The sequence below is a fragment of the Staurois parvus genome, unplaced genomic scaffold (assembly GCF_062004578.1).
Source record: "Staurois parvus isolate SC_StPar_1 unplaced genomic scaffold, SC_StPar_1.0 ptg000390l, whole genome shotgun sequence".
Taxonomy (NCBI): Eukaryota; Metazoa; Chordata; class Amphibia; order Anura; family Ranidae; genus Staurois; species Staurois parvus.
Genome location: NW_028318186.1, coordinates 7,302,533 through 7,327,124, shown reverse-complemented (window position 1 = coordinate 7,327,124; position 24,592 = coordinate 7,302,533). Strand labels below are relative to the sequence as shown.

General features: G+C 42.1%; 1 protein-coding gene across 1 annotated transcript in view; it reads right to left on the bottom strand.

Moving 5' to 3' along the window:
• Positions 1-404: 404 nt before the first annotated feature.
• The window catches only part of CDC5L (cell division cycle 5 like), a 93,285-nt gene continuing 69,097 nt past the window's right edge, over positions 405-24,592 (bottom strand). The window contains exons 15-16 of the mRNA XM_089686060.1: positions 8,830-9,042; positions 405-1,077 (exon numbers count right to left, since the gene is read on the bottom strand). Of these exons, the coding sequence (XP_089542186.1) occupies positions 973-1,077; positions 8,830-9,042 (318 nt within the window). The 3' untranslated portion in view covers positions 405-972. The remainder of the gene's footprint in view (positions 1,078-8,829; positions 9,043-24,592) is intronic.

Sequence of the window (24,592 nt, the reverse complement as noted above, 5' to 3'; positions counted from 1 at the left end):
GCCACAGTGCAGGGTCCAGTGCCCATAGGTCACATGCCGGGCTAGCTCTACTTTACCAGTCCAGTGGGGTTTGGGTATGGCACTCCAAAGTAATGCGGAAGAAATGGAAAAGCTGCTAAGTACAGACAAGCAACGGTATAGCAAGGAATCTATTTTGAAGAAGAATCCATGCAGAAAAGTGGAAAAAAGCTAGATTTCTTGGTAGGAGCAGGATATATATGGGGGGCTGGCCTACAATTTTCCTGTTTGGCAGTTCCCAATTTCCTGAAGGCAGGAGCATAGCCCAACTGTAGCTGAATTCCTGTGCCCCTCAATGGACAAGAAAGAAAATGTGATCGGTAGCTATACAAGCCAAGGTGTTTTTTCAAAATCTTTCATAAGTTCAGATATAGAAAATAAAAATATAAACTCAAACCGCATTCACTTTATTTTACATTAATATTTATTATACATCAACAACCAGCAGGCAAATAAAACCTCTAAGATTAAAGGATGATCCAACGCTGCCACCATGCACGTTTGGAACGGAATTATGGAATTATCGAATCTTCATCAGTAGAAAAAAAAGACAAAAACAAAAAAACAAAACAAAAAGCAAACAAACATATTCACCTAGTAAAACTGTGTGAGTGACACCAAGATGGAAAGTATCACTGGACTGCAGCCCATCTGTTTATGAGATGAAACGAAAGGGACTCTGGACATAACAAAATAAATGTTCTCTGCCTAATTCATTTCAATTAGTTTCAGGGACAGTCTTTAAACCAGATTTGTCTGATCAGTTTATGGCAAATAAAATGGGTTTAGGCTTTTATGGGCTATTAAAGCACGGCTCCCCACACGATACAGAACAGTCTTCAGGACAAAGCAAACACACACTGTAGCAGTGGGATGTAGCAGGTCTTCACTGATCACAGGTAGCAGGAGCTGTACATGCAAAAAAGGGCCAACATCTGGCTAAACCTTAAGCTGCTAGTATTTGGATACAGAGCCTTCCTTCTCAAGCAGGAGTTCTGCAAATCTCTGCTGAAGTTCCCGTTCTCTCTCCTCTTGCCGCTGAACATCTTCTTTCAGAAACTTAATAAAAAAAAAAAAAAGATTAAACATTCATTTGAAACTGAATTCAGGTATAACATAGTAACATAACTTGTACTTAATGGGAACAAACACTTGCACTATTAAAGTAGATACAAATCTAAAAATTAAAATTTGTATCAAGTTGATGTCATTTCAAAAGCCATTTTCACCATTTTTAAATCTGCAATTTTCATTAAATGCTGAATTAAACTCTGCGAATACTCACCTCTGCTTCAGTGACCCGCAGTAATCTTCTCAATGGCTTCCAAGTCTTCGGGCCATCTTGACTTGCCAGTGCAGGATGATACAACTCCCATGCAGTGCACTCATTCTAACACCAAGACACCATGCCGATAATTTACCCAGGGCTTTTTATATTTTAATTTTACTTAATTATACCTGAAGATCCTGCCATGAAGGACCTTGTTCAGGCACTTCCTGTTACAGAGTGTCCCTGTCTTCCAATTGTGCTCTTGTTGTATGGGTTTCCAATGGAGACTACAAGTGACCGAATTGGACCACATTTTGCAGGCACGGTCCACTGTTGTCACCACCAGGAAACCTACTCTGAGATTTACAATGCAGGCATCAACAGAGTGCATGTCGACAAAAAGAGGCAAAAAGGTAGGAGATCAGCAACATCAAGATGCAACTAAGGAATAAAAAAGTGAAAACAGATATTGTATAAAAAAAAAAAAAAATGAGGACTACATGGGTTATGCTGCCACTTCCAGGCAAAACACGTACAAAACCCAAAAATAAAACAGGGAATCTCACTATAAAGCCACCTGCAAGACCTCATGCCCAAAACTGGTGCCCTCAGAGGTGTGAACATCTACCCCATAAAATTTAGCAAACACGGGAAGACAAGAATAGGTTGCATCCATACAACTGTTAACAGAAGCTTGATGCTAAAGAAGAAAGAAGGAACTTTGCCCTTGATAACATATGCCTGAGAAATGAGCTTACAATTCCACCTATAAATTGTGGCTTGAGAAGCAGCCTGAACATTGCAAGGACCTTCAGGCAGAACAAACTGAGAATCAGATTGTCAAAACAAAAACTATAGACTTCAGGTAATTTTGGACAGCTTTAACATCATCCAAAAACTGAAGCACCTTCTCCTTAAAACTCTACTTAAGCTGCGTACACACAAGAAGATTTCTGTTTTAAAAACATTTGCTCATACTCTCCAATCTTTAATGTGGTCAAATCAATGTTAGGAGCAGGATTAAAATATATTTCTTGAACAAATTTCCAACACTGTATACGTTTATCGTTTGGTAAGGTCCTTTTACTCCAAAATCAAATGTTAAATGCAAATGAAATTTTGATCCACTTTTGAACGAAATCCATAAAGCCATCAAATGTACTGAAAAGTTTCAAAACAAACGTTCATTTGAAAATCTACTAGTGTATGCCCAACTTTAGGATTAGGACAAAAACAATGCTCGGATTCAAGTGAAAAAAAACCAAACTACCATAGAGAAAATGGGATCAATGCCTTAACACCATCTTATTCTGATGAAGAATCAGGAAGGGTTTTTTTTGCAGAAAAATCGAGCCAACTCTGAGGCCCTGTGAGCTGATGTAACAGCAGCCAAAATAACAACCTTGTTGAGTGTTATGCGGATCTCTCGGAGAAGTAAAAAATAAATCAACAAAACAGACAAGATCAAATTACGATCTCACTAAAACAAGGAAGTCTGCAAAGTTAGAACATTCCATGTGACCATTCTGCACGAAGGCTTTTACCACGGAATGAGACACAATAGGTCACTGAAACAGGACGGCTAAAGCGGAGATCTGTTCCTTGATCTGGTGTGGAGACAACTCCACACCAGATTGAAGAAAATCCAGTATATGTTCCATGACATACTGTCAGGAATGAAATTTACGAGCATTACCCAGGGCAAAAAAAGGCTTTCCATGTATGGCGATACACCTTTCAGGAGTTTGACTTTCTTGGCTTGCGGAGGGTATGGGTTAGATGGCCAGAAACAACCCTATCCCACAGAAATTGGGATTTACCAGCTATGCCATCAAAGCTAGCAACCTTAAAGCTGGATGGAAGATTGTATCTGCAACAGCAATTTCAGCTGATTTGGAAGATCCCACAGCTTGACTGCCAAGACATTAACAATGTCTGCAGAAAACAGCCACAATGTACAAAAGACACTGTAGAACAAGATTGCCACCTGCTCCACCTGGCCCAGAGGCACTTACCAGTTCATGCTGCAGGGCCAGCAGGCCAAATCTTCAACCATCAGGTCGAGTGCATCCTCAAAGCCTTTAGAGACTTGACCCGCTGCTCTAGACTCCTGGATCCAGTGTCAGTTGGCAGCATTACAGTCTGTCCCTGCCCTTGCATGCGGGGCCCAGGTACAGTTATCTCTTGGCCTAATGGTTGTAGCAAAAGATCTGAATGAAGCCCTCCACTACCCCCCTCCCGGGGGCTAGAAACAAACCAGGAATTAGGGAAACTAAAGACCACAAAAGAAAATCTTCAAAGAGACATGGGTAGACACATCCATCACCTAGGTACACTAGCTAAAAACTGCCTTTTTAGCCACTGTCCATTCACCTGAATGTGGCAGTGTAACCCAAGTATTCATGAATATGAAGACCTCTGTGTCCTGTGAAGTACGATTAAGAAAGGGAATTATTTATGATACACAATGCTTTAACCAAACTAAATGGCATAGGTTTACAACTACTGCAATACATCTATTTAATGCTGGATTCCAGGCAGATATAAAAATATACAAATTAATGCAGCTCTGTCTTAATGAAGACATTATTAAATTTAATGCATTTTTGACACAATTCGTGTGAGCAGAGGAATTGGACCTGGCATCAACCAGTTACTTGCAGTCCCTGCAGAGCAGAGCTCAGGGGAGGAGGAAAAGCAGCACTAGGAAGCAATAAGTTGTGCTGCAGTGAAAGGAGCATGGTGATAGGAATACAGAGAAGAGTGATACATCTATAAAGTAAGCTTCCTTGCCTTTCATTGTCTAGTCACAGGCTAGGGGAGGGACAAGACCTGTAAAGTGTTAGTGAGCTGCAGCAGAAAAAAATCAAGTCTCCTGCCCCTGCTGGACAGTGTTGCAGAGCTCAAAACAACAAATCCTTTGGCAGGTAAAACATTTCTCAAACGCATTTCATCTGTGTATTTAGTGGTTTGCCTGACGTCCATCTTTACACTGCATTGGAACTTTAGCAATGCTTTAGGATATACTTGACCACTCATACTAGGTAAGGACTATGGCCAATTATCCTGCCAATGTACTCTAAAGCCAAGTGTCAATCAACCTACTGGTCAGAGAAGTGAACAGGACACTAACCAAAGAGCATTTATATGAAATATGTTACTGTCATTCATGGATACATGAATGGATAGATATGATGGGCTATCAAAACTCAAGGCATTAAAAAAAAGAAGGCAGGGAGTGATATTTTCAAACACACAACACTGATAAAAATCGTCTATGATATTCTGTCAACTGCGAACAAATTATGGGGAGGGGACCAAAAGGTCCTCAACTAGAAATTGAAATAACACATTTTATTCTTCTATATTTTTTGTTCTAGAATAGTGAAGGAATGGAGCTTCTGTCCAGTTTATATTTGTCTGTGTCCCCTGTGATAACTAAAAGAGTAGAAACCCCTTAATAGGGACACACACAGCACTAAAACTTTACAGAACCTTGTAAAAGTTCAAAATCCTCTCCTTTTTACCAGTAAACAACTTTTATTGCCGTCTCTGTTCCTGTTAGGAAGATTCTGCTTACTTCCTGGCGTGTTATAAGTTTTAACACTTGTCCCCTCTAATCAAAACAAAATAGTTTTGGCAGGAGCTCCAATAAGAAGAAGATATAAAGAACTCATTACTGGATTATTGCAACTCCTTAAACCTTCATGATATTGTGGAAGGATGAACAAAGCACAATATTTTATCCTGGTCCAGTACTAATTGTAATTCTGCATCCCCCCCGTACATGAGCAATGTTAAGGAAGAGAACTTCGGCGACTCAGACCAGTATCATTTAAACAGTTAGGGGTCTAGGATGTACTTTGCACATCTTAGAGTAACTGCTAGGATCTGCATTAACGCCTGGTTCACCTTATTGTGGCCCGCATTTGCTCAGGCACTGCAGCCCATTCCTTTGAATGGGCTGCTGTGCCACGTGTCCGGCACAAAAAAAGTGCATGCACCTTTTAAAAAACACAGCCACAGGGAAGCCGCATTGTCTTTTTAGCCCTGCGGTTCCCCCACCTGTGATCGAGCTGCAGGCGGAGATGTGTGGGGGTGCCTTTCAGAATGAATGGCAGCCCCACGCATCTAGCAAGACTACTCTTGCGAAATGTGTAGGGCTGCCATGTGGGTGTGGGAACAGGTGTGACTCCTGCACCCGCAGCCAGACTGTGGGCTAGGGTGAACCCTGTGTTAAGTGTGAGAGCCAAGAGTTAGTTCGGTGGCAAAACTGCAGACAGATGTCTTTACTGGTCCCTGTAAACAGGTACTTGTAAAAAGTAAACAAAAAATGATACATTCTAAATAGCTTTGGTGGCTATTAGGAGTAATTAATTATAATTTTTAAAAATATACTTAACAGATCGAAAGAAAAAAAAAAAAATCAGAAATATAATATTCATATGAACTTTTTTTTTGCTTCATTTGTATTATTTTTGTACATAATTTCATGCTTTATATCAGAAATGTACTCTAAAAGTGCAAAAAGCCAGTATGCAGTTTACATAAGATACCAAGACTTCTCTTGTGGTGTGTGTTTGAAGGCTTACTGTATTCGCACAATTAGCAGATAGATGCCAGGCTTCTCCTAGCAGACAGACACAAACTCTTAGGTACAGGAGGGGCAGTCTGCAAACCTGGAGCATACACCCTTAACTGCCTCCCGCCTGCCATATAGTACAATGACAGGCGCAAGGCGGTTCTCTCATTCTGGGAGGACATATGATGTCCTCCCATTCTAACTGCTCATGCACGGCTCCAGGAGCACGCAGTGCCACGATCGGCGGTGCGCTGTGTCCCTCGGACACAGCGGATCAGCGATCAACGGAAAGAGCCGAAAATGTCAGCTCGGTCATGTGATCAGCTGTGTCCAATCACAGCTGATCGCATGTTAATAGGGAAATGCCAGTTATCGGCATTTCTCTCCTCACGAGCTGTCACGTTGACAGCTCGAGAGCAGAGCAGAGCCGGTAATCGGCATTCCTCAGAGGGGACATGTACACTGATCATCAGGGCACTGATGATCAGTGTGCCCTGATGATCTGTGTAGCCCCAGCAGTGCCACCTGTCAGTGCCCATCAGTGCCACCTGCCAGTGCCCATCAGTGCCACATCAATGCCACATAGTGCCTACCAGTGCACATCAATGCCACATATCAGTGCCCATCTGAGCTGCCTTTCAGTGTCACCTATCAGTGCCAGTCAGTGCCACCTATTAATGCTGCCAATCAGTGCCACCTATCAATGCTTCCAATCAGTGCCAGTCAGTGCCGCCTATCAGTGTGCATCAGTGCCGCCTATCAGTGTGCATCAGTGCCACCTATCAGTGCCATATATGAGTGCTGCCTTTCAGTGCCCATCAGTGCCACCTACCAGTACCTCCTCATCAGTGCCACCTATCAGTGCCATATATGAGTGCTGCCTTTCAGTGCCCATCAGTGCCACCTACCAGTACCTCCTCATCAGTGCCACCTATCAGTGTCCATGAGTGTAGCCTATCAGTGCCCATCACTGCAGCCTCATTAGCGCACATCAGTGAAGGAGAAAAATCACTTATTTACAAAATTTTATAACAAACACTAAGAAATTTCAAAATTTTCAGTGGTTTTTGGTTTAAGAAAAAATAAAAAACCCAGAGGTGATTAAATACCACCAAAATAAAGCTCTGTCACAAAAAAATTATAAAAATTTCACATGAGTACAGTGTTGCATGACCGCGCAATTGTCATTCAAAGTGTGACAGCGATGAAAGCTGGAAATTAGCCTGGGGAGGAAGGGGGTATAAGTGCCCTGTAGGCGAGTGGTTAAAAAGTATTATGTGGTGGCATCTCCCCATGTCTGCTTTCAACAGGCTCATTTCCAGTGTCCTACAGCATACTTTGTCACTAAGGATTGGACTTTTCCAGCTTGGAAAATAAACCTTGCTACTGTAACCAAGCCTTACCTATTATCACATGGATGAACAGGACAGGTGGTGGGTACAGATTAATTCCCAAACTTGGGAAGTGGACTGGAATTTATGTCCTGTATGCACTTCCGGCCCAAGCTTTTGGCTCTGGGCTCCGATGTGCGTTCCACTGTATACATCTGCACCCACATAGGTGGATACATTATAGAGAATCCTCCTTTACACCAAAAATAAGGGAACACAGGAACAGTGTTAAAATACTTGATATGTATCATGATTGGTTAATCACTGATGGTGAAAGTCTGTAATTATAGTGGGGATACCTCTCCTTTGGACCCTTCCAGCTTCTGTTACTAATGCAAATCCTTTATTATATATGTCATGAGATGGGTGATTTATATTGATTTCTTACACCGTTTAGTTTTTTAGTTTGCATGGTGGTATTAAATATCTGTCTTTTAATTGGATGCCTGTACTTGGCATATGCTGATTGGGGCATAAAGATTTCTTGGCTGGTACCTCTTTCCCCTTTGGTAGACCCTTTCCTTTTTTGTCAGGGATGTGCTCCAGATCGTCAAGTCAAAATCATGAGTATGTGTGTGTGTGTGTGTGTGTGTGTGTGTATATATAGAACTGAAGGAACTGTAACTGTTTGGCTCTGAGAAAAAAGGTTGATCCTTCAAAACGTGTCAGCCAAATCGAGATCCTGAGGTCCCCTTGGGCTCTGGAGGTTGCTAAGTCACATGTATTTTGTAGCTTGATATGCTTTTTATATCGGATGTCTGTAAATATATTTTTATGTGGTTTTATAATAAAAGTTGTGGGATAATGCACTAGGTTGATTCACCCTCTTTTTGTGTTTTGGGGAAGCCTAGGCCTTAGTCACAGATTTTTTCTATGTTTAGGATAAAAGCAGGCATCTTTGGTCTAAGGCAGGATGTTTGGTGTCAGAAATTTAGCATGGCAGGTTTCCCTTCTTTGGGCAATGGTTTACACCACATAACTCATTCACTTACAGCCATTTGTCCAAAGCTGCGGACACCTTTTCTGGGAGTGAAAACTGGTTATTCACCACTAACCTGTCATGCTGCTGCCACTGGAGATTTTAGGACCTAGGAGAACCCTGAAAATGGGAACTGCTCACTTTACTCGGTAGCTGTGTGGGCTCCCGAAAAAAAAACCCTTCCACTCTGCAGTTCAGAAGACCTGGGACCCAACATGTGACCAAGGAATCAGGTAAATATTGACCCATACAGGTAGGGCTTTTTTTAAACGTGTTCATATTTAGTATGTGTGTGTGTGTGATAAGCCTAGGGATCAGCTTTAACACATTGTTCTGATCTAATGAAACAGCAAGATATTGCCTGCAAACGAGTAGCTGCTGAAATCAACAAAGTAACATACCAAGCTAAAATTTATGTTCAGTTATCTAAGTTGAAGGACTAAATAAAAGCTCAGTTTGAGCTGTAACCACATAAACAAATTCCCACCAGCAATCATAAGGGTACACAGCAGACAAATATTTACCAGTGTATAAAAATAGATACCAAGAAGGGTAGAATCTTAGGTTAATTTGGATAGAAAGCATTTACCTCTATCCGCCTGGGAATAGCGACATCCTCGTGTCTCTTTAGCTCTTCGAATGTCTTAAACTCCAAGTTCGCCTGCTCGTACTGATCCCAGATCTCATTGAGCTGTTTTATAAGTCCCATGGCTCGAGACTGATAACCGCCAAGTAAAATTTTCAGTTTCTTCTCCATCTTAGCCGCTCTTTTGGCTTCTGCAGTCATGTGAGCCCTGTTAATCTGAAAAGATAAAATGACCATTCATTTAGACACCAGTCTTTGAGGAAACCAATATTAACAAGAATTCCTTATCAGAAACTGGAAGGCTGGTGGACATTTCAAAGGAAAAACCCTATAGTGGATTTGGTACTACAAATATTACAAAATGGTTAGGTAAACTAGATATAAATCCAATCACTAAAATCTCAACTAAGCTTTAAAATGTCAAAGAAATTTCAAAAGTGATATGCAGGTTTTTGAATTCTGCAGCTTTCATCAAAATAGCAGCACATGGTCCTGCCATGAAGTTCCTTTTACTAACAATTCTTTTTTAAAAAGCGATGTTTTGTTCTGGTCTCCAAACTGTGTTCCTGTCTTGAAACTAATACAATGATAGTGCTATTACCCATATATCTTGATTCCATAGAGACCAGTGGTGCCCAATCCACAGTTGCTCAGCTGTGTATGATACTTAGTAGAAAAAGGGATCCACACGACCGTAGTTGCTCTTAAGATTCTTGCATTTATTGAGAGAGCACAGAGTAAAAGTTGCAAATACAAAAAGTTGACATATTTCAGCCTACATGGCTTTAGTCATAACTGTTATGAGAAAAGCCATGTAGGCTGAAATGCGACAAGTTTCTGTATTTGCAACTTTTACACTGTGCTCTCTCAATAAATGCAAGAATCTTAAGAGCAACTACAGTTGTGCGGATCCATTTTCTACTGTGTTCCTGCCTTGTCATGTCTCCTTCCAATGGAGACACAAGTGGTCTTTTCAGAATATATTTATCAGAGGTGGTTGTCAGAATGGGAAGGCAACAGAGACACTGTTGTCTTAATCATGAGTGCATGTAGACAGGGTAGAGTTACAAAAGGTGACAGGAGATTAGCAGCTATGAGATGCAACAAAGGATGAGAAAAAAAAAAATAAAACGCATTTGTGATATGCAGTACCAAAACAGAAAATTACATCTCTAGAGGCATTCAGAATACTCATCATCCTACACACAAGATTCTGCTTGTACATGAGCAGTGTGTACAGCAAGCTTCAACAAAGCAATTGCAAAGATTTCAGTAAGCTTCAAGCCGATTTTCTGAAGTCTTTGAAGCAACCTACTGCTCTAGTTTGGGGCTCTTAAGCTAGCCCTAGATGGATCAAAGTTTGGATGTTTCAGCAGGGAACGGCCAAATTTTGATTATATGTGGCTTTTTCCATTTGAAAAGAGTCAAGTTAACCATTAGCCGCCCGGCCAATGGCCGTTTGGTGGCTTCAAAAGTGCTTCGGCATTCCGGGTGCACGCCATTTGGCGTACTCCCGCACATGCGCAGTTTGCGCTCCTGCAGAGCCACGCAGCGGCGTGATCTGTCACCGGCCGTGTACCTCGGACATGGCCGATGACAGATCTGAGTACCGGCTCCCGTTGCTGGTACCATGTGACCTGCTGTGACCAATCACAGCAGGTCACATGACAGTTGTATACAATGGATGGCTTCATTCATGCCCTCCATTGTATTCTAGTGCCTAGCTGTGAATGGTCACAGCTAATCACATGCACATGTCATATGATTAGCTGTGACCAAATCACAGCTAAGCACAAAAAAAAAAACTGGTGACAATATGTAAAAAAAAAAAAAAATAGTGAAAATTTTTTTCATTTTTTCATTTTCCGAAAAATTATGACAAAAAAAATACAACTTCAAAAAACTCGCCATTCCTCTTATGAAGTACGTCGGACTGTCTACTCTGCAAAAAGGGGTCATTTGGGGGATATTTGTACTATTCTGACATTCTTGGACCTCAAGAAATTAGATTGGCTGTCAGTACTTCAGGATTGATCAATATTCAGATCTATACCATAGTTTGTGAACTCTATAACTTTCCTACAAACTAAATAATACATCCTAATTTGGGTTATTTTCACCAAAGACATGTAGTAGAATACATCTCGGCCTAAATTTATGAAGAACAATTATTTATTTGTAAACTTTTATAACAGAAACAAAGAAAAACGTGTTTTTTTTTTTCTAAATTTTTGGTCTTTTTTTGTTAATTTAGCAAAAAATAAAAACCCCAGCGGTGATTAAATACCACCAAAAGAAAGCTCTAGTTGTGTGAAGAAAATGATAAAATTTTAGTTTGGGTACAATGTTGTATGACCGCGCAATTGTCATTCAAAGTGTGAGAGCGCTGAAACCTGAAAAATGGCCTGGGCAGGAAGGTGTAAAATTGCACGGTATTGAAATGGTTAACGATCAACTACTCTCGAATGGGCCGGTTTGTAAATTTTCATTCTATCAACGCCTGCATCCAAACAACTGCAGAGCTGATCAGTGTATTCCAGCAGTGGAGGAGTCCTGGCTGTCAGAATACAATAGCACAATGGGGAAAATTCCTCCATCTATCTTGTTTGTGTGAATGGGGCAAATCCTGGCTGATAAAAATAAAAAAGCGTCATCTATGGCCAGCTTTATTGGAAGTGCTGTCAATTAAAACACGCTGTGAGCAACCTTGTGCACAAGCTCCAGCCATAGAAGCATACACACACACAAAATTGATATAGCTTTATTTACGGCATGCATCATAAGGGGTTAAAGAAAGCATCTTACACATAGCACTGCCCTTGTAAGTCAGAAATCAGTGCTAGAATGCAGACACAGCTTGACATGTTTCAGTCTAATGTTCCATCAAACATCAGACAACAGCAGACAGCCGTGGTCCTGCTGCACATCACAGAAGCCCATTCACAGTACAATTGCACAACTTCTCTGGCATAATAAATGAGGTTTGGTTGTCTGTGGATATTCTGACGAAGGATCGTACGAACAACCGTCAAGCAAGAACACCGAGCCAAATGAAATACAGGGCAAAAGTTCACCGCCATACAATCTGAATATGTTAGGAGTAAAGATGCATTGAGACAGGCACAGGATTGCATAAAGGTCCTTTGTGACTGCTCTATATATGGTTTCACAGAATGCAAATTCATACAGACTGTTATTTTAGAATGAGCATGAGAACGATTCCTGGAGGGTCATCTTCAGAACAAGGCACACTTTCTGGAGCAATACAGAAGATCCAGGCCAGCATCTCTCAACTGCAGTTCTGTGGATCCCTTGGGGATTATTCTAGAGGTTGTTAGAGGTTCCTTGAGCTATGAGTAATTTCTACTTCTCAGACAGAGAAAACGATCATTGTTGTCAGTGGTTGCCTATCTGTAAGGTGAGAGATTCTTCCCAATAACCATCAATGTACAGTACTGTACCATGAGCTGTAATACATATTAAATACCAGCAAGAGCTTACTGAGACCAGAAAGGTTTTCCAGGGTTCCTCCAAGTTAAACAGGTGGAGAAAGACTGCTCTGGGGACATCAAAGTAGACTGGTCTGCTTTCCAATGATGTCCATAACAGTCAAAGCACAGACAGTTTACAGAGTCACTGATGCCTTCCCATTCAGGGCAGAGTGACCATGCCTCCGGACAGCCCACCCCCTCAGCAATGTATATTCACCAAACCACACTCTGCAATTGCCTCACCGCAAAGGGGGTGGGAGCAGCTGGCGCAGGCACTCAGTGGCTCGCTGTGAGGCTGAGCCAGATGCTGGGTAGGAATTTCCAATGCTGCATCTGTCCCTGGCCTCTACACATAGAAATGAGTGATCAAAGACCATTGATCGCTCAGCTCTCAGTCTTCAGTGAGCAGAGAGTGGCAATGGTCAGGCACTGTCTCTCTGCTTTGTCCCTCCAGTGCTCACTGGAGCACATGGCTGTGGAGCGGGTGGGAGCAGCTGGCGCAGGCACTTAGTGGCTCGCTGTGAGGCTGAGCCAGATGCTGGGTAGGAATTTCAATGGAACGCTACTTTAAAATCAGAGTCTCTCCAGAGCCTGGATCATCTCAGTGATGTAAACCGACAGTAAGCTTTAGCCCACTGTCGGCTGAATATGGGTCACAGCCTGAAGTTCAGAACTAAGTGCACTCCTGTGATCCCCAAGAAAAGTAGGGCAAAAATAGCTCTGGCCCCACTTCTCCTTTAAGATTGTTTCACGCAACAGAGGGAGGAAGTCTCTTTAAAAAAATACGCCACCTTTAATCCTATTTTCCAGTCCTTCTATTCTCCAAAATCACTTCATTTTGCGCATTGTGATTAGAATGGTTTTCAAGTGCTGGAGGCCTCCTAACCTGCATTCAAATACAACAATGCTCGAGTTGAGCTCAGCGTTGGATGTCCTACATGGCACCTGACATCTTATGATGTAAAGCAGTATTCCAGTCACACTTTAAAATTAAAATCTGTAAAAAAAACAAAAAAACAAAAGCTACATGGAAGCGCTAGTGCCACTACCTGTCGACTATTGCTTTTTATTTTTTTAGTGTACTGTGCCTACAGCACTAATGCAGAGCAGTATACACTTCAGGCCAGGCCAGTACAATGTAGAGAATGGTGCAGGTACGATGTTAAGTACAGTGCACATGCAAAGGGGTAACATCAGTGGCTGCCCATTGGGTGAAAAGAAGATACCGGAGCAGAAGAAAATTAGAAATCATGAGGTGTTGTCAATGCTGTGGCAATTAACTCTGCCATAATGTGAAACTCAAACTTTCACATTACAGCAATTGCTCCAGAGACCCGCTGTGACTTTAGTTCTGCTTTAGGATTTGTGTGCATACTGGTAGGCTAAATCCCTCACCTCTTTTAGAATCTAGGTGAGATCACTCTGCAGTAGTACATCGCTGCTCCTAACCCAAAGCCACTACTGAATGTATCACTCTCTCACCACAAGAGACATGGAGAGAATCCAGGGGAGGAGCATGACAGCATTATCTACCAAATGAAGGGGAGCAGAGCTGTGAGAATTCACGTTGGGATGCTTTCCGGCTTAAAGAGGAACTTCGGCTGTTTAAAATAAATAAATAAATAAAACTCAGCAGCTACAAATACTGTAGCTGTTGACTTTTAAGAAACAGATACTCACCAGCCCAGGAGTCCAGCGCTACCTTCACCTGGGTCGGTTCTCTTTGCAGGCCCTCAGATCCCTGGTACTGCCATCTTGGCTATGGGAGCCGGCTGTGACTTCCGGCTGTTATACAATTGGATCCCCACTGCGCCTGAGACCACACTGTGCTGATAGATTGGTCCTGCAGCCTCCAGGGATGTGTGGCATGTTCTGCAGGGGTGGGTGGGCCCAACATATGCAATTCTCACCTAGGCGACAATTGTGGGAGTGGGTAACTGTCAGAAAATGTTACCTGTTCCGCTCCTCCCACTTCCCCAAAAGAAAACGTTCAAATGTGGAGCAGGAGGTGGGGGTGGTGAAGAGGCAGATTAGAAGGACTTTCACTTTTAAGTGAAGGTCTGCTTTAAGTCGCCGTGATGTATAACAAGTCAGCATTTGATTCAAACTGCCAGGAAACACATAGAACATAGTAGATTAGGCTTTTAATGCAGAAGCAGTGTTTCCTTTTTCCTCACTGGAGCCTGAAAAGTTCAGTGTCCATCAACTTACAGTCCTTTGCTGTGGGACAAGTCTCAGACTGAAATGGTTTTCCACTGTAAGCAGAGAGCCCCTTTAAGACAATCACCCAGAAGGAACATTTATTGCTGCTCTAGATATTTCCAGGAGACATGAGGACCCTATTTACTGGAAGTCCTCCCTAGGCAGGAGTAAGGAGGAAGATAAGAAGCCTTTGTCTTCATACACGTGAAAGGCACACGATTGTGTGCCAGGCTTCTCTTCTCATAAATTGCTAAAAGTGAAGCCCTTGCCAGATGCAGGATCACACCCGGACTCCAATACCTTCCAGATGCTTCTATAGATCAGCCTGGAAAGCCATTGTGTCAGAACTGGCTGCTGATCCTGGAGTCTTAGGTCTCACCAGCCAGAATAAGGCATGGGCCGCACATAGGATGGGGGAAGGAGAGACACAGCTGTGATTGTACATTCATACAGATGGATTGCTGCTCCTGTTCACCTGCCCAGACTACAGCAGAAACAATGGACAGCATTTTCCAATTTTCCGCTGACAAGCTGGGCAAAGAAAAAGTAATTAAAGTTCACCTTTCAGTAACTTTACAAGCCTGCATACATTTCTTATATATCTCAATAATCACCAAAAGTATCCTTTTCAATAAAGTTGTGCTGTTTTACATTCAAAAGCAGTTTATGAGCTCCATGCAAGTGACTTTGTCTAGGCCAGTGGTCTCCAAACTATGGGCCTGGGGCTGGATGTGGCCCTTTGCCTTTATCTGGCCCTATAGGCACTCTATTACTCCCACTCATACAAAATACTATTCTACAAACGGATACCACCAATGGGGCACCATTTCTCCCGCTGACACCAATAATGGGGCAGTATTCCTCCCAATAATACCAATGATGGGACACTGTTCTTCCCCCCTAATACTGAATATGGTGATGTTTCCTCCTACTGATGCCAGGAAAATTTCCACTAGCAACAGTCTGGCCTCCCACTAAAGTCTGAAAGACAATCAATTTTCCCTTTGTTTAGAAAGTTTGGTGACCCCTGGTCTAGGCTGAGATTATATCAGTTTTCTGCAGACAGGAGAAGGCATTTCCTCAGTCATCTCTGCCCCAGTGATTAGACTGCAACATTGTAACAAGTTATAGGGTGGGAGGTTGCTGCAGGTGCTGATCTGCGCAAGACATTTGAATGTGCAGCCATGTAATACACAGGCATCTGGATTCACATGGTTCTGCTGTCTCTGAGCCAGAAGCTCAGTGCGGGCAATAGATATTGACCCTAGAAGAAAAAAAATGACTTCCTCCTTCTGAGGAGATGAATGCACTGTCAAGGGAATTCGTGTGACCTCTTGGAAATAGGAAGGTTGCCATATTATTGGATTCTACAGGCAAAATGTACTTTTGCCACTTGCAGTCCAATTTGCAAGTCTGTGTCATGCATATTGATCATCCCCCACATAACAGTAGAGGTGTCCCATGGGAGGGCCACCACTGGAGCTCTGCTTTGGGCTGAAAAGTCTACCACTGAATGCTGTCCTAGGATAGACACCAGTGTTAGCAGCGTTTGATGAACTTGTAGAAGAAAAAAAGTAGGTTTATACAAACAGCAAATTCCCTTCTTGTGTCCCTTGTATCAGTCATGGCAATATAAACTTAGGTCCATATACATTTGGACACAGGCACGATTGTAATTTTTTCCATGTATTTACCAAAACATATTCAAGGTATAGTTATATAATGGATATGGGCTGAAAGTGCACACTCTCAGGTTTAATTTAAGGGTATGTACATCCAAATTGCAGGAAGGGTTTAGGAATTACAGCCCTTAAGAGTAGCCATCCCCCCTTTTTCAAGGGACCAAAAATAATTGGACAATTGAATATAATCCTAAATAAAATGTTAATTTGTAATATTTTGTTGAGAATCCTTTACTGGCAATGACAGCCTGAAGTCTGGAACCCATGGACATTACTAAATACTGGGCTTCCTCCTTTCTGATGTTTTGCCAGGCTCTAACTCCAGCTGTCTTCAGTTGTTCTTTGTTTGTGGGTCTTTCTGCCTTTAGTTTTGAATTCAGCAAGTGAAATGCATGCTCAATAGGGATGAGATCAGGTGAGTGACTCGGCCATTAAAGAATATTCCACTTGCTTTCCTTCAAAAGCTCCTGGGGTGCTTTTGCAGTGTGTTTTGGATCATTGTCCATCTGTACTGTGAAAAGCCGTAAAATCAACTTTGCTGCATTTGGCTGAATCTGGGCTGACAGTATATTATTATACAGTATTTATATCGCGCCAACAGTTTGCTCAGCACTTTACAATATAACGGGAGACAATACAGCAAAAATACAGTTCAATACAAGAGGGATAGAAGGGCCTGATCCTTGGAGCTTACATCTCTAAACACTGCAGAATTCATCCAGCTGCCTCTGTCACATCATCAATAAACACCAATGACCCAGTGCCACTGGAAGCCATGCATGCCCATGCCATCACACTGCCTCCACCATGTTTTACAGATGACATTGTGTGCTTTGCATCATGAGATATTCCAAACCTTCTCCACATTTTTTTCTTCCCTTCATTCTGGTACAGATTAATCTTAGTTTCTTTTGTCCAAAGAATGCTTTTCCAGAACTGGTCTGGCTAATTTAGATGTCTTTTGGCAAAGTATAATCTGGCTTTTCTATTCTTCAGGCTTATGAATGGTTTGCACCTTGTGGTGAACCCTCTGTATTTGCGCTCAGTGAAGTCTTCTCTTAATTGTAGACTTTGACAATGATATGCCCACCTCCTGGAGAGTGTCCACTTGTCTGGATGTTGTGAATGGGTTTTTCTTTACCATAGAGAGGATCCTGCGATCATCCACCACTGTTATCTTCTGTGGACATCCATGCATTTTTATGTTGCTGAGCTCACCAGTGCTTTCTTCTTTCCTCAGAATGTACCAAACTGTTGATTTGGCCACTCCTGATGTTACTGCTATCTCTCTGATGGATTTGTTTCATTTTTGAAGCCTTACAATGTCCTGTTTAACTTGCATGAAGAGCTCCTTTGAACACATGATGTAGGTTCACAGCAATAGATTCCAAATGCAAATACCACACTTAGAATCAACTCCAGACCTTTTACCTGCTTAATTGATGAAGAAATAATGAAGGAGTATCCTACACCTGGGCATGAAACAGCTTTTGATTCAATTGTCCAATTACTTTTGGTCCCTTGAAAAAGGGGGGGGTGGCTTCTCTTAAGAGCTGTAATTCTTTAACCCTTCTGCCAATTTGAATGTACATACCCTCAAATTAAACCTGAGAGTGTGCACTTTCAGCCCAAATCCATTATATAACTATAGCTTGAATATGTTTTAGTAAATACCTGAAAAAAAAATAAAATTGTGCCTGTGTCCAAATATATATGGACCTAACTGTAATAATGGGGCAGCTACAAACTCAGTATCTGGTTTGGGGATCAGCTAGTTTGCATATTAGTAACCCAGCTTTAGAGATCCAAATAGTTCTGCTATCAGGAACCACACAAATGATTTTCTCACACTAGAAGGTTTCAAATACATGACCAAATGAGCAGGCAATATTGTTTAAAAAAATGCTTTGTTAATCTGTTAAGAAATATTACAGCTCTCTGTTCACAAACCAAAACAGGCCTGTAGAATTGGGGAGATCAGAGTAAACACACAGCTCAATGATGCATGTAGTAGGGACATACTCCTATTTATCACGGCAGACGGACCTGTCTTAGCCTAACCACCTCCCGCCTGCCATATAGTAGAATGATGGACGCAAGGCGGTTCTCTCATTCTGGGAGGACGTCATATGACCTCCTCCCATTCTAACCGCGCATGTGCTGCTCCGTGAGCTCACGGCGCGGCGATGCGCTGTGTCCCTCGGACACAGCGGATCACCGATCAATGGAAAGAGCTGAAGATGTCGGCTCGGTCATGTGATCAGCTGTGTCCAATCACAGCTGATCAAATGTAAACAGGGAAATGCCGGTTATCGGCATTTCTCTCCTCATGAGCTGTCACGCTGACAGCTCGGGAGGAGAGGAGAGCCGGTTATCGCCATTCCTCAGAGGGGACATGTGGACTGATTATCAGAGCACTGATGATTAGTGTGCCCTGATGATCTGTGTAGCCCCAGCAGCGCCACCTGTCAGTGTCCATCAGTGCCATCTCTCAGTGCTCATCCATGCCACCTGCCAGTGCCCATCAGTGCCACATATCAATGCCCATCTGAGATGCCTTTCAGTGCCACCCATCAGTGCCAGTCAGTGCCGCCTATCAGTGCCAGTCAGTGCCGCCTATCAGTGGCATATATGAGTGCTACCTTTCAGTGCCCATCAGTGATGCCTGTCAATGCCCATCAGTGCCACCTCATCAGTGCGACCTATCAGAGTCCATCAGTGCAGCCTATCAGTGCCCATCAGTGCAGCCTCATTAGCGCACATCAGTGAAGGAGAAAAATCACTTATTTACAAAAGTTTATAACAAAAACTAAGAAAAAAATTTTTTTTTTCAAATTTTTTGGTTTGTTTAAGAAAAAATAAAAAACACAGAGGTGATTAAATACCATCAAAATAAAGCTCTGTCACAAAAAAACTATAAAAAATTCATATGGGTACAGTGTTGCATGAACGCGCAATTGTCATTCAAATTGCAACAGCGCTGTAAGCTGGAAATTAACCTGGGCAGGAAGGGGGTATAAGTGCCCTGTAGGCTAGTGGTTAAAGTGTTACTGAACCCAGGCCCCTGCATTCACTATACAGTGAGGAACCGAAGTATTTGAACACCCTGCAATTCTGCAAGTTCTCCCACTTAGAAATCATGGAGGGGTCTGAAATTCACATTGAAGGTCTGAGAGACAGAATTAAAAAAAAAATTCAGGAAATCCCATTGTATGATTTTTAAAGAATTTATTTGTCTTGCACTGCTGAACATAAGTATTTGAACACCTGAGAAAATCAGTGTTAATATTTGGTACAGAAGCCTTTGTTTGCAATTACAGAGGTCAAACGTTTCCTGTAGTTCTTGACCAGGTTTGCACACATTGCAACAGGAATTTTGGCCCACTCCTCCACACAGATCTCCTCTAGATCTGTCAGGTTTTGGGGCTGTCGCTGAGCAACAAGGAGTTTCAGCTCCCTCCAAAGATGTTCTTTTGGATTTAGGTCTGGAGACTGGCTAGGCCACTCCAGAACCTTGATATGCTTCTTATGGAGACTCTCCTTGGTTATTCTGGCTGTGTGCTTCGGCTCGTTGTCATGCTGGAAGACCCAGCCACGACCCATCTTCAATGCTCTGACTGAGGGAAGGAGGTTGTTGCTCAAAATCTCACAATAAATGGCCCCATTCATCCTCTCCTTAATACAGTGCAGTTGTCCTGTCCCCTTCGCAGAAAAGCACCCCCAAAGCATGATGTTACCACCCCCATGTTTCACAGTAGGGATGGTGTTCTTGGGATGCAACTCATCCTTTTTCCTCCAAACACGACGAGTGAAGTTTAGACCAAAAAGTTCTACTTTGGTTTCATCTGACCACATGACTTTCTCCCATGCCTCCTCTGGATCATCCAGATGGTCATTGGCAAACTTCAGACGGGCCTGGACATGTGATGACTTGAGCAGGGGAATCTCCGTGCAATGCATGATTTGAAACCATGACGGCGTAGTGTTCTACCGACAGTGACTTTTGAAACTGTGGTCCCAGCTCTCTTCATGTCATTGACCAGCTCCTCCCTTGTAGTTCTGGGCTGTTTCCTCACCTTTCTTATCAGTGATACCCCACGAGGTGAGATCTTGCATGGAGCCCCAGTCCCAGGGAGACTGACAGTTGTCTTTAGCCTCTTCCATTTTCTAACAATTGCTCCAACAGTTGATCTATTTTCACCAAGCTGATTGGCAAATGCCCCGTAGCCACTTCCAGCCTTGTGGAGGTCCACAATTTTGTCTCTGGTGTCTTTTGACAGCTCTTTAGTCTTGCCCATGGTAGTAGTTGGCGTCTAACTGACTGTGGGGTGGACAGGTGTCTTTAAAGAGCTCAGACAGGTGCTACTAAGTTAGATTAATGAGTGGAGTAGAGGTGGACTTTTTAAAGGCACAGTAACAGGTCTTTGAGAGACAGAATTCTTGCTGTTTCTTAGGTGTTCAAATACTTATGTTCAGCAGTGCAAGACAAATAAATGCACCTACAATGTGAATTTCAGATCCCTCCATGATTTCTAAGTGGGAGAACTTGCAAAATCGCAGGGTGTTCAAATACTTCTGTTTCTTACTGTATCTGGTCTCTAACAGTACACACAACATGGAAATGCAATTATTTTAGTAAATATAAAAACTGCTAAATACCTTTTCTCATAAGCAGAGCAGTCTGGAGACTTCAGCAGAGCACTGGTTAAAGCTTGTAGGAGGAGTTTTCTTTCAGTTCTAGGAGGATGCAAAACCCCTGACCCTCTCTCTGGACAGTGCTGATAGACCCTGTGCTGATCACATGCACTCTCTTAAGAAAAAAAAAAAAACACTCTAGCAATACACACCAAACTGAGCATGTGGCTACGGGTTCAGTCTGTCTTATCAGGAGATAAGATGTGGACATTTGAACAAGAGGAGGGGCAGAGAAAACAGAATCAAACTGTCTTTTTACACAATGCAGAGGATTAACCCCTTAGGTTACACAGTGAGTATAACAAGCATGCTTTACTGCATATACAGACTGATTCTACTGTTGTGGGTTTAGTAACATTTTAAGCTGGCCACAGAAGGATGAAAATTTGGCCCATTTAGCAGGGACTGGAAGAATTTCAATTCATCTATGGCCATTCCCATTCATGAGACGTTGATCTAATGAAACCGTTACTGGGGTGTTTGGAAACAACCCAGTTTACTTGGCAGATTTACACTCACTCCCGGAGGCTGCAGCCGCCAGCAGTGTGTGTAAAACCCACTCGCTGCCACTGTTGTATGATGTTTGCCGGTAGAGGTAAAAAGGTTAAATGGGAAAAGTAGTCACCCTGTGACATCTGCTCTGCGGTATCTTCATGTGCACCATACTGAACATGCACCAGAGAAAGCAAAAGGAGAGAGTGGTCTGAGGGAATCCGAAATAAAATTCTAAATCAGCATGTTGAAAAGGTAAAGGCTATAAGATCATCCTCCAAGTAGCCTGATTGATGTTCCTCCGATTACAGATGCAAATATTACTAAAAAAATTGAAGGTCTATTGGAGTATAGCCAATCTTCCTGTCACAATAGGAAAATCGACCGCAGAATGAAGAAAAGGGATAGTGTGACTGCTAGACAATGAACAAAGAGATACAAGGGGAACTTCAAGGTCAAGGTACATCAGTGTGATAGCACCATCCATCACATTTTGAGTGATAGTGGGTTCAAAGAAGACAACCCTAGAGGGCTCCACTGTTAAAATAAAAGATATTACCAATCTCTCTTCTGTGAGAATGTCCTTTGGATACATGGGATAAAACTGGAATGTTTGGCAGGTCATATCAGCTCTATGCTCAGAAATGAAAAAATGAAGCTTTCAAAGAAAGCAACCACCTACATGGAGGAGGGATCAGTCACTTTTTGGGGCTTCATGTGGTGTATGGCACAGGGTGCAGGTCACAATGAAATCAACTTTCACAAAATTTTGGAGTGAGATGTGTTGTCCTTTTTTCAGATAGCTCTTTTAGTCACAGGTCATGGGTCCTCCAACAGGACAATGACCCAACCTATTGTCAGGCATCTCATTGGGAGCTACAGAAATCACTTGTTTGCAGCAATTGCCTCTAAAGGTTGTACAACAAAATATTAGCCTATTGGTCCCATCAATTTGATCAATCTTTGATTTGATGTCATTTCCATTTGTTGTATTATTTAAAATATTTGGTTGAATCCGGTTCACAAGGCAATACCTAAAGTGGAGCTTCAGTCTTCAGTGAAAAAATTAAAAGTCAGCAATTACAAAAAATTGCGGGGCGAGAACTTCTGCTTCTAACAGCCTAGGCAGTCAGAGTGGAAGTGGGAGTGGGTACCTGTCAAAATCAGGTAGCCGCTGCCCCCACCCCAACTACACAAAAATGCAAATTCCTAACGGGGAGCAGGGGATGAGTCGTTAAAGCAGGACTTCCATTTTTGGGTGGAGCTCCACTTTAAGATCTTTGACACAACCCTCCAACACCTAAACACATGACCTGTGCATGTCTAGCAGGCATTTACTAACCAAAGACAATGCCCAAGACATACACTAAAGATTTCCATACATGGATTGCTTTCAAGCTGAACAAAAAGAACATCAATCCATTCCCCCATCCATGCCAACCCACTGCTGGCTATGGTATTTAATAGCACAGCTGAACATTGCTTGCCAATAGGCTGAAGTCACCTTTTGGTGGTTAATTTTTCACTGATCAATTTGGGTTGGTGAATAGAGGTCCACCCACAGCTCAAATTTTGGTCGATTCAGCAGCTATCAGCTCAAATTTAAGCATTATATAGGGACCTTAAAAGTTAAGTTCACCTTTAGGAACATGTGACATATTTAGAGTGGAATATGTTGCCAAGCACCCACTTCCTAATCCCCCTCCCACGTACGCGTGTGTGCGTGTGCGTGTGTGTGTGTGTGTGTGTGTAAAAGCTACACAGCTGTGCGGGGCTGGAATGTGAAATACGGTGTATATAAAAAAGTATTAGACCTCATGCACACAGGGCGTTTTTGTAGCCACTTTTAGGGGCGTCAGGTGTTTTATTTTACATCTTCCAAACGCCCCTCCATATTATCCTAGGTGCCCATGTACACATAGACTTTTAGAAGCTATTAGTGGCAGGAGCTTTTAGGAGCTATAAAAAAAACAAAAAACTGTCAGTGCCTTTTGGCAGGAAAAAAAAAAGTTTGATGCGTGTCAGCGCGTCTAAAAAGTTTGATGCGTGTCAGCACATCTAAAAAGTTTCATGCGTGTAAGCGTGTCTAAACATGTGTTAACACTAGATGTGTTTAGTGCTTGAGTGTAAATTCATTACATTGGCCAGAATAATAATTTATTCTGGTCATTGAAATGAATTTAACACCCAAGCGCTTGACGCTTGTAAATGTGTCTAAACGCTTGTAAAAGCATTAGACACTTTCACAAGCATCAGGCATTTTTTCTGCCAAAATGCTGCTGCCAAGAGGAGTGTTTTTAAAACATCCTGTGTGCATGAGGCCTTATGCTTGAAAAAAAAAGAAAAGCACAGCTTATCCAGTAAATAAACTAAATTTGATTTTTAAAAGGTTATTTTTCATATAAATGGAATAACAAGGACTGTATATGATAAGAATATTTTACCAATACATGAGAACAAGTAACCACCCCCTTTCACTCATTATAATTTAATAGATTTACATTTTCAATTATTGATCATGCTGATCCAGGCACTTATACTGCTCTTGTAAGAGCTTGATCAATGTTCTCCTTATTTTCAGGTGTCATTTTACCTATAAGTGAAGAGATTTATATTTTTGGGAGGCCGTGGTTTGCAACACTTCCTTACTTGAAGATGCTGCTGGTGACGAACTGGATCATCACTTTGTGATGATCCAGAAAGAGTAGAAAGAATGTTTCTGGAATGAGAACTCTTGAGGGAAAAAGCTACTTGCACTTTCATTATGGCCCTCATCATTTCATTCCAAAAAATTATTTGTAATGTCTTTAGGGCACCTTTGGCATGGCAGAATGTGTTTTGTCATCCTTGTAGCATTTGGAAAAGAATATTTCTTCTCACAATATTTGCAAATTGCAGCTTTGCTCTCAGCAGAAATTGTAATGTGGAAATGTTTCCAAACTCTAGATGTTGGTCTCACTATTTACAGAGAGAAGGAAAAGAAAAACCAATATACTGACCAGACTATAGGTAAACATTATGCTGTGATAGTGGAGAACATTAATAGGAATCATTTAAAGGTTATAAAGATAAACTAATCTTTCAGACAAATTTACCCTCTTACCTGTCAATTAAGGCCTGAGAGGACAGAAAGCACAGAAGATGGAGCCCACAAGCAAACTAAACTGGAGCCATTCCCCTGCAGTGCCCACTAGTTGCAGAATG